We start from the raw sequence: 10,202 nt of genomic DNA, 5'->3' as shown, positions 1-10,202 counted from the left end.
CAGAAAGAACAGAGTTCGGTTCAAAAACAACCAATGGTCAGTAGGTAGCCTAGGGGTTAGGAGCGTTGGGCCAGTAACTGATAGGTTGCTAGATCAAATCCCTGAGCTGACAAGGTAAATATCTGACATTCTGCCCCTGAACAACGCACTGTTTCCCGGTAGGCCATCGTTGTAAATAACTTATTTAACCAAGCAAGTCAGTTAAGAATAAAGGTTCAATTTAAAATAGGCCCACACCTTGACCATATTTAGAAAATGCTAATGCTTAAACCAATAACTACTTGTTACCCTGGTAATAATAATCCTCCGGAAATGTGATATTGGTTTACCCATCTCATTCATATCCAGTGCGGAAAAAATAGGAATCAGGCCCTCAGTGATTGATGAAACATTTTATTTAGTCCATTCCATTGGTTTACTTGTCCTCTGGCTTGTTGAAGCAGTAAGTGAGGCAGCACTTGCCACAATAGTGCCTATCAAAGTGGCTGGCCATGAACACACCAGCACCACACTCTTCAGCTGGACACTCACGACGCAGACGGTGGATCTTGCCATTTTCATCAACCTGAAGATACACCATGGAAGCAATAAGTATAGCAACACACGCACACAAATGAGACAGTGGCCGTGCTCAGTAGAGCACAACAGCAAATGTTTTGCAACAGAAAACCAATTCCATATTATCACACCTCATTGACAAGGAATTTGACACCACAGTAAGTCTGAATATTCATTTAAAATGAGCTTTGTTTATGCCTAATAAACATGGCCTGTGTATACCAGATTTTTAAAATAGTTATATTTAAAATGACTTCTGGAGCCAATAACATGTCTACAAAACAATTCACTAGACCAAGGATTTTTCAACAATGGGTCAGGACTAGAGATCGACCGATTATGATTTTTCAACGCCAATACCGATTATTGGAGGACCAAAAAAGCCGATTGCGATTAATCGGACGATTTATTAAAATATATCTTTAATAATGACAATTACAATACTGAATGAACACTTAACTTTATACAACAATAAAAACCAATTTAGCCTCAAATAATGAAACATGTTCAATTTAATAATAATGCGAGAAGTAAAAAAGTGCAATATGTGCCATGTAAGAAAGCTAACATTAAGTTCCTTGCTCAGAACATGGGAACATATGAAAGCTGGTGGTTCCTTTTAACATGAGTCTTCAATATTCCCAGGTAAGAAGTTTTAGGTTGTAGTTATTATAGGACTATTTCCCTCTTTACCATTTGAATTTCATTAACCTTAGACTATTGGATGTTCTTAGAGGCACTTTAGTATTGCCAGTGTAACAGTATAGCATCCATCCCTCTCCTCGCTCCTCCCTGGGCTCGAACCAGGAACACAATGACAACAGCCAACCTCGAAGCAGCGTTACCCATGCAGAGCAAGGGGAACAACTACTCCAAGTCTCAGAGCAAGTGACTTTTGAAACGCTATTAGCGCGCACCCTTCTAACTAGCTAGCCATTTCACATCGGTTACACCAGCCTAATCTCAGGAGGCTTGAAGTCAAACAGTGCGATGCTTGACACACAACGAAGAGCTGCTGGCAAACTGCACCAAAGTGCTGTTTGAATGAATGCTTACGAGCCTGCTGCTGCCTACCACCTCTCAGTCAGATACTTGTATGCTCAGTCAGATTATATGCAACGCAGGACACGCTAGACAAACTAGTAATATCATCAAGCATGTGTGTAGTTAGTGATTATGATTGATTTTTATAAGATAAGGTTAATGCTAGCTAGCAACTTACCGTGGCTTACTGCATTCGCGTAACAGGCTCCTTGTGGAGTGCAACGAGAGGCAGGTGGTTATAGCGTTGGACTAGTTAAATGTAAGGTTGCAAGATTGAATCCCCCGAGCTGACAAGGTGAAAATCTTTCGTTCTGCCCCTGAACGAGGCAGTTAACCCACCGTTCCTAGGCCGTCATTGAAAATAAGAATGCTTTCTTAACCGACCTGCCCAGTTAAATAAAGATTAAATACCGGTTTCCAATTGTTATGAAAACTTGAAATCGGCCGACCTCTAGTCAGGACCCAAAGTGTGCCCAGCGCATTTACCTTGTAGTACTTGAGCACTGCGAGCTTGACCTTCTTCCGCTTGTGCTTGTTCTTTTTGGGAGTGGTGTAGGACTTCTTCTTCCTCTTCTTGGCACCCCCACGCAGTCTCAGCACCAAATGCAGAGTGGACTCCTGCAAGAAAAAGCTATTCAGTTCAGCCAGAAAGACCAATAAACGGATATGGCGTCAGTGGTCAATGCGGCATATGACAATCTAAGAATAAATACTTATTTGGGCTGTATGATTAGTGAGAAATTCAAATATAAACCTAAGGAGTATTCACAGCTGTCCCAGAATTAACTAAAATACAGAGAAAATAGCAATACAGTGAGTCGACAGGTAGCCTAGCGGTTAAGAGTGTTGGGCCAGTAACCAAAGCCACCTGTGAAAAATGGCAATGTGCCCTTGAGTAAGGCACTTAACCATAATGGCTCTGGATAAGAGCATCTGCTAAAAAAATAAACATCAAATGAATCACTGCTGTCCCTATCTAATCTACCAAACAATAATTCCTGATGGCAATACATGTTATATTAAAACATTCTGAATGTCATACTTTGACCAAATATTCAGAATGCATTACTTTAAGATATGATTGGAAACATTTTAAGATAAAATCAAGGCTGAGAACCACTCGTCTACAGGAATGGCGTTGTGGACTTCAGTGGTGTATTCTATTTCCTGCAACTCATTTACTAAAGTCTAGTATTGTCAAATGTTTACCAAGGTGAAAATGTCAGCTCACCTTCTGAATGTTGTAGTCGGACAGTGTGCGTCCATCCTCCAGCTGCTTACCAGCGAAGATCAACCTCTGCTGATCGGGAGGGATACCTGGAGAGACAGGAGGGGGAGTTCAATCTTTCAGGCAGCCACTTCAAGCATATTCCAAGGATGACTAGGATAAAAACATTTTTGTGCAATTACCTTCTTTGTCTTGGATTTTGGCCTTGACATTTTCAATGGTGTCTGAAGGCTCAACCTGCATATAACATTAGAAAAACTTGTCTTGAAACAGAAGCTAACGTGGCTAGCAAGAAGACTAAACAGTTCCAAGACAACTCATTCCCACGGTATTGATTAACTAACTACCAGCCACATTGCAATAACAAAAGACTCATCTACATTAAAGCAGACGGATGTTATTAGATAGCTTAGATAATTTGCCGAACTGTACCGGTAATTTACACGTGTATACGCAGGGCCATGCTACTAAAATGTAGTTAGCTACTGGTAGCCAACTAGCTAGCAGTTCAGAATAAAATACCGGTTACCAAGTGGGCAAGTTCTGGTAGGCTATTAACAACTACTGTCCAATAAAGATGAGGAAACTTGCAAAGGAGTTTATATCTGGTGAATTTCTATAACGCACTATAGGCTGATTTAAGTGTTACCTAGCCAGCTAGTTTGCTAAAGAATGCATGCGCCGCTATTAGAGGCAGGAAGCGCTACACCAAATCCGAAGTACCCACCTCGAGGGTTATAGTCTTCCCCGTGAGGGTTTTGACGAAAATCTGCATCTTGGCGATCAATCCACCTGCACACAAGAACGACAGTGTTGTAAGTACAACTATATCAGCTAAAACACGATCTACAATGTCGTTATTGTGGTAAATAATTGCTTAAAATAGAGAGCACGATCTTACCACCGGTCTCCTACTAATGGCGGATCATGAGAAGAGGGCTTTCCAAGCCTGCGACGGGGTTTTCTCCGCTCATCTGCAGGGAGTAGGCGTCAAATAAAATGCCTGTTCAAAAACACCCCTCAGAAAAATGCATAATACATCACACTTTACACGAGGTGCATACCCCAAACCAGATCAGTTTTTTTCTGAAAATATAAAATCCGTTTTGCTACTTTTTTTTTTTAGATATACAGATATTGTGGGAGAAATCCCCCACCTAAAAAAAAAAAAAGTGATTTTAAAATAAGGTGACCAGATTTCTGAAATGAAAACCGGAGACATTTCCAGTTTGGCGGTCAATATATAATTAAAATATCCAATCTTATTATCTATGAAATATAAAGGGGGACAATTCTGGTTTCATGTATTTAGTCTAATAGGCACACTGTGATAGACAAAGAAAACAACTATATTACAGAAACACTACAGACAAGACAAAACTGTCCGATCTGAACAGCCATTCAGTGGTCCTGGTAGAATGAGAGCAGAAGAGAACATGAGCAAAATTGAAAAAACAGACAATAGTATATGTGAAATAGTTAACATAATAAAGAAATAAGATGCTGATGAGATTGGTAAATACATTATATTTATATTTATACCAACCTCATTGGCATATTTCTCAGAAGAATGTATTTTTTTCAGGATTGCTCTGTCTTTGGCCAGCTTCTCTATGAACTCCTGGCAGGGGAGGTTGAAGTTTGTCTTCACAATAAGCATGGCCTTGATGGTAAGGAACAGTGAACCTATTTCTTACTGCTGTCCATAGATAATTAATTTGGGAGAACACTCTCTCGACTGGTGCATTACTTCCAGGTAAGCACATGACAACAGACACTAATCTAGCCAGGTGTGGGATGTCATTCTCTTTGAAGTGGGTAACCACCGTGCTCCATCTGTGACTAAGAACTGTCTCAGATGTTTTCCATTCTTCAAGCGATCCCCCCTTTAGTAACTCTTGCAGGCCAGTAACCTCGTCACACCATGCATCCTCATTGATGGTCACATTGGGGCATAAATCCTGCAGTGTGCCTGCTGCCTTCTGGATCTCTTCACGCAGAGGTTGCCTTTTTAAAAGGAGATAATGTAAATCTTTTAGATGATCTGTGTGCTTTCCCCATGCTTGCAAGTAGTTCACAGCCGTAGTGAAGAATGATTGGGATGTTTTGAGAAAGCTCTCTTTAGACATTGCTCCATTTCCCTCTAGCTCTCTCAGAAGTCCTCTGACCAAAACTGGAATGAAGTTGTCATCACATCTTGCAGTCAATTTTTCCTCAACGTTTCTCAGAATTGCAGCGGACTCCGCACAGTGGCCCTGGCCTCCAAGCATCCTGATCGTGTCACTGAATACAGTCAAGTTTCCATGGACAAAGGCCAGCCAAAGTTCAGTCAGTGGATCTTCGTACATTGTTCACAGGACAACAGAGCATTTGTCTTCAGAAATAATTTCTGATTTCAAAATATATTTTCAGCACTCTTTCTAGAGCAGGGAGCATGGACATCCAGCGAACATTGCTGTGTCCTAAAATGTTATGGTACTCCTGGCCAACAAACTCAATAAAGCCCTTCGGTCTTTCTACTCTGAAGGTGAAAATCATGGACCTCTCGGTCGCGGCCGGCTGCGACAGAGCCTGGGCTCGAACACAGAGTCTCTGGTAGCTAGCAGAGTCATTGTATCTCCTCTGTCTGTTCTTCTTGACTCTCCCTGTGTCACTCTTCTTACGCTCTCAACGTTTTCTTCTCCTCCTCTTTTCTTCACTCGTCTTCCTTTCCTTCTCTTCACCTTTCCACCTCACTCTTCTACACTCTCCTTGCTTCACTCTTTTTACTCCCTTAATTGTTCCTTCTCCTTCCTCTCCAATCTGTATTAATAAATAGCATACTATTAGATAAAACACTGGTTAACAGATTCCCATTGCTTGCCTCATTTTGGTATTTTATCTTAAAAATATTGTTTGGAATAATAAATTGGCAGGCTCTGTAACCATATTTTTACCTTTCCTCCTCTGTCTCCTTCACTCTTCTTCCTATCCAGTCTTCTTCCTCTCCACTGCTAATGTTATCCATGAATATTTCTAAATCTATTTTCACACTACTTATTATAATGCCAAACCATTAAAATTGTAATCTACAAAAATATTCTCAGAATTAATTGTGCATTCATTTAATATCATATTTTCAAAATAGCCAGCCCACTGCATGTTTACATGTGAACGTTTTTTAACCTACCATAACAGTAGCTAACTTAGCTAGCATAACCTTTTTAAACCCTTATATAGTAGATCATCTATCTATATAATAAATTGTGACAGTATAACATAACTAGTATCTCAAACGATTGTAACGTACCTAGCTTGAAAATACGTTTGTGGTGATGTTGTGGATTCACTTGATACTTTCTAGCTTCTGGCCGAGTTGTCCACAGCAGTTTTCTCTAAAACTATCGCGAGCAAGTAGTTAGTAGAAGAAGACTGAATGAAGCTGCTATAGCGAGCAGCCCCCTCTGCTGGACGAAACAAGCACAACGCGACTGAGACGTCAACCGGTAGGCTCTGCTGCCCGGTCTTTCTTGCCAAGTAAAATATTTCACTTTGCCGTCTGTTTTTACTGCACAGTTAAAAACAAGGACATTTCCGGGGACAGCTCCAGCCGGGGACAGGCCACCAAAAACGGGAACGTCTGGCCACCTTATTTTTAAAAAACTACACAAAATACCCTTATGTCCATAGCAATCTTCCGGTTTACCGTTTGGACACATTGGACAGACATTCAGCAACATGTCTGTCTGGTGTTGGATTAATGAAACCATTTCCAAGAAAGGAGTGAAAAACAAGAAAATTATGTTTGGAGCTGGAAACTTCGATCACTCAACAGAATAATATGGAAGAAGAACCTTGCCAAATTTGCCAGTAAAAATAACTTCCTTGAATCTCTTGGTGAATACAGATGAGGGACTGATGAGCAACGTTACATAATTTACAGTTCTGCATTTGGTATCAAAATAAAGAACCATACCCTTCCGCCTTGTTTTCAGCATCAACACTCAAGCATTTTTGTAGGCCTATACACCTTAGAATGCCTGGGCTTAGAATGCCTGGGCTTGTTGTATAACTATCTGTGCCTTTCTCTTGCTTGTGATTTTCACCAGGTAATTGAATATGCAACTGCAAAAAAACAGTTCTCACCGTCTTCAAGAAAGAGTATGATGAGCTCATCTGTGAAATAAAGAAGAGTGACTGTGATGGCAAGCTGTTGCATGGGAAACTAAAGGCCATGGTGGCCCAGCTCACCTCCCTTATGACTGTCAAAGAAGAGCTGTCCAGCTTCAGGAAAGGCAAGTGAGTCACTTCAGTGTTCGGGTAGCCTCTGAGAGGGACATTGACGAATACACTGATACGGTGACTAAGTTTATCAGGAAGTGTATAGATGTTGTAGCCACTGTGACTATTAAAACCTACCCACATCAGAAACCGTGGATAGATGGCAGCATTCGCGCAAAACTGAAAGCGCAAACCATCACATTTAACCATGGCAAGGTGACTAAGAATATGGCCGAAAACAAACAGTGTAGTTATTCCCTTCGTAAGGTAATCAAACAGGTAAAACGTCAGTATTGAGACAAAGTAAAGTTGCAATTCAACGGCTCAGACACAAGATGTATGTTTTTTTAAATGTTTTTATTTGACCTTTAACTAGGCAAGGCAGTTAAGAACAAATTATTTTGTTCAATGACGGTCTAGAAACAGTGGGTTAACTGCCTTGTTTAGGGGCAGAACGACAGATTTTTACCTTGTCAGCCCGGGGATTCAATTTTGCAACCTTTTGGTTACTAGTCCAACGCTCTAACCACTAAGCTACCTGCCGTATGTGGCAGGATATACAGACAATCACGGACTAGAAAGGGAAAACCAGCCACGTCATGGACACTAACGTTTTGCTTCCGGACAAGCTACCGTTATCGTTAGCTACCGCTATCGTCCTGTAGCACTCACTTCTGTCATCATGAAGTGCTTTGAGAGAATAGTCAAGAATCATATCACCTCTACCCTACTGTTACCCTAGACACACTCCAATTTGCTTACCACCCCAATAGATCCACAGACGATACAATCGCCATCGCACTGCCCTATCCCATCTGGACAAGAGGAATACCAATGTAAGAAAGCTCAGCATTCAACACCATAGTACCCTCCAAGCTCATCATTAAGCTCAGGGCCCTGGGTCTGAACCCCACCCTGTGTAACTGGGTTCTGGACTTCATGACTACGCCCCCAGGTGGTGACGGTAGGAAACAACACCTCCACTTTGCTGATCCTCAACACAGGGGCCCCACAAGGGTGCGTGCTCAGCCCCCTCCTGTACTCCCTGTTCACCCATGACTGCGTGGACACGCACGCCTCCAACTCAATCATCAAGTTTGCAGATGACACAACAGTAGTAGGCCTGATTACCAACAATGACAAGACAGCCTGCAGGGAGGTCAGGGCCCTGGGAGAGTGGTGCCAGGAAAATAACCTCTCACTCAACATCAAGTCCAACATCGTGGACTTCAGGAAACAGCAGAGGGAGCATCCCCATATCCACATCGAACTTCCCCTCTGCGGTCTCGTTGTCTTGAGAATGGAAAGGTTAAAAGGTGGATCTCTTTGTTGTCTGTCTTAAACAGAGGTCATATAGTGTTGTGGTCCCTATACACACATAATGTTGGTTATTGTGAAGTCTCAACCATGAAGTAACTCTGCATCTTGTACAGGCACACGCCTGTATGAACTGTTTTCAGCCTATGCCATCTCTGTTTCCCCTACAGAGGTCACAGTGTGCCAGGGGGAGCTGCCCCCTCTGCTCCTTTTCTTCCAGGTCTTCATGATATCAGTGCATGCTGGGAAACATCTGGCTTTGGGAGACCCTAGGGGGTCCGGTGTGCCATACAGCACAACTTTGTAGAGCTGGTCACGCACTGGGTCACCCAGAAGATGTTAGCATATAATTGTGTATAATACAAGTGTTAGGGGTTATCAGTCTTTTTCGTGTAGGTTTTGAATGTTATAGCTGGGCATGGTTGTAGCAAATATAGAATAATAGTAATAACTACAGTATTAGTAAACTCCTAGAAAAAAGATGCTATCTAGAACCTAAAAGGGTTCTCCGACTGTACCCATAGGACAGAGATCATCAACTACATTCAGCCACGGGTTGATTTTTTTTCTTGGGCGGCTGGTCGGGGAGCCAGAACATAATTACAAATCAATTGTAGACTGCAAACTAATCGCAAGAAGCCCAAACAGATATGTTTCACTAAAAAATAATAATTTAAAACCTTGCTTATATTTGTATACAATCACGTGTCTCTCTATTATGCATGGGAATATTGGGAACAGCTTTCTTAAATAAAAATCACTTGGAACTGGTTTCCTGGTGTTTTTATAGTCTTGTGTCCACCAATGAAAATTCAGCAACACATAATCAACAATATACAGTACCAGTCAGAAATTTGGACTCACCTACTCATGTCATCACGCATGGCTCTGGCCGACATCGTCTACAAGGCCTGCAGCGTGCTCAGGAAGGCCACACTGAGCATGTGCAAGAGAGGCATGACCAGCGATGCTATGGAGTTAATCTATTGAAGCAAAGGCTTTACTGCAGGTGGGGAACACACTCTCACTCATTTACTGATACTATCCACACACATCCTATGTAGTGTATGTGTGAGTGACTCAGTGTGTGTATTTAAGTAAATGTGTATTGTTCTCTGTATGTTTGTGTGCAGATGACTGTCTGTTTGGCTGTCCCAGTTTGTCTCTGCTCCAGGCATTGACTAAGGAGTATCAGGGTCAGCATTCAGTGATTTCTCTGGGCTTTGCCTGCCATGCTCTGCTCAACTCTGATCTGGAGGACCTGGCACTGCAGATGGTGGAGAAAATGCATTCAAGTGGGCAAGATAGGTGATTGGCTGAGAGAAATTGATGATCAAAAGGTTGTGGGTGCTGTTTTGTTAGACTTCAGTGTGGCTTTTGACATTATCGATCATTGTCTGTTCCTGGAAAAACTTTTATTATGGCTTTACACCCTCTGTGTCATGTTCTGACCTTAGTTCCTTTGTTTTGTCTTTGTTTTAGTATGGTCAGGGCGTGAGTTGGGGTGGGCAGTCTGTTTGTTTTTCTATGTTGGTTTCTGTGTTCAGCCTAGTATGGTTCTCAATCAGAGGCAGGTGTCATTAGTTGTCTCTGATTGAGAATCATACTTAGGTAGCCTTTTTCCACCTGTGTTTCGTGGGTGTTTATTTTCTGTCTTTGTGTATGTCGCCAGACAGGACTGTTTCGGTTTTCGTTTGTTCGTTTGTTCCTTCGTTCACTTTATTGTTTTTTGTATTTCAGTGTTCAGTTTGATTCATTAAATATCATGAACACTTACCACGCTGCAAATTGGTTC

At 41.8% G+C, this 10,202-nt stretch overlaps 1 protein-coding gene across 5 annotated transcripts; it reads right to left on the bottom strand.

The window, feature by feature from the left end:
• Positions 1–376: 376 nt before the first annotated feature.
• LOC109899775 (ubiquitin-40S ribosomal protein S27a-like) lies at positions 377–6,216 on the bottom strand. Of its 5 annotated transcripts, XM_031835610.1 has the most exons (9): positions 6,120–6,216; positions 5,767–5,851; positions 4,377–5,632; positions 3,732–3,804; positions 3,558–3,622; positions 3,013–3,067; positions 2,834–2,919; positions 2,089–2,220; positions 377–565 (listed from the first exon to the last, which is right to left on the bottom strand). In XM_031835610.1, exons 5-9 carry the CDS (start codon positions 3,603–3,605, stop codon positions 416–418), a joined length of 471 nt encoding a protein of 156 aa, XP_031691470.1. In that variant the 5' UTR covers positions 3,606–3,622; positions 3,732–3,804; positions 4,377–5,632; positions 5,767–5,851; positions 6,120–6,216; the 3' UTR covers positions 377–415. The 5 variants fall into 5 exon arrangements, with proteins under 5 accessions (XP_031691470.1, XP_031691468.1, XP_031691467.1 ...); XM_031835608.1 differs by lacking the exon at positions 6,120–6,216 and having other exon boundaries at positions 3,732–3,833; positions 5,767–5,818; XM_031835607.1 differs by lacking the exons at positions 4,377–5,632; positions 5,767–5,851 and having other exon boundaries at positions 3,732–3,833.
• Between the last annotated feature and the right edge of the window lie 3,986 nt (positions 6,217–10,202).

The sequence above is a fragment of the Oncorhynchus kisutch genome, linkage group LG11 (assembly GCF_002021735.2).
Source record: "Oncorhynchus kisutch isolate 150728-3 linkage group LG11, Okis_V2, whole genome shotgun sequence".
NCBI classification, from domain to species: domain Eukaryota; kingdom Metazoa; phylum Chordata; class Actinopteri; order Salmoniformes; family Salmonidae; genus Oncorhynchus; species Oncorhynchus kisutch.
Note: the sequence above shows the minus strand (reverse complement) of the source record. Positions and strands in the feature narration are given on the sequence as shown.

Coding starts and splice junctions, on each gene's coding strand:
- LOC109899775 (XM_031835610.1), bottom strand. CDS start 3,605: ATGCAGATTTTCGTCAAAACCCTCACGGGGAAGACTATAACCCTCGAG. Junction 3,068..3,557: donor GGAAGACTATAACCCTCGAG/GTGGGTACTTCG, acceptor TGTTATATGCAG/GTTGAGCCTTCAGACACCAT. Junction 566..2,088: donor CAGTGCTCAAGTACTACAAG/GTAAATGCGCTG, acceptor GTGTATCTTCAG/GTTGATGAAAATGGCAAGAT.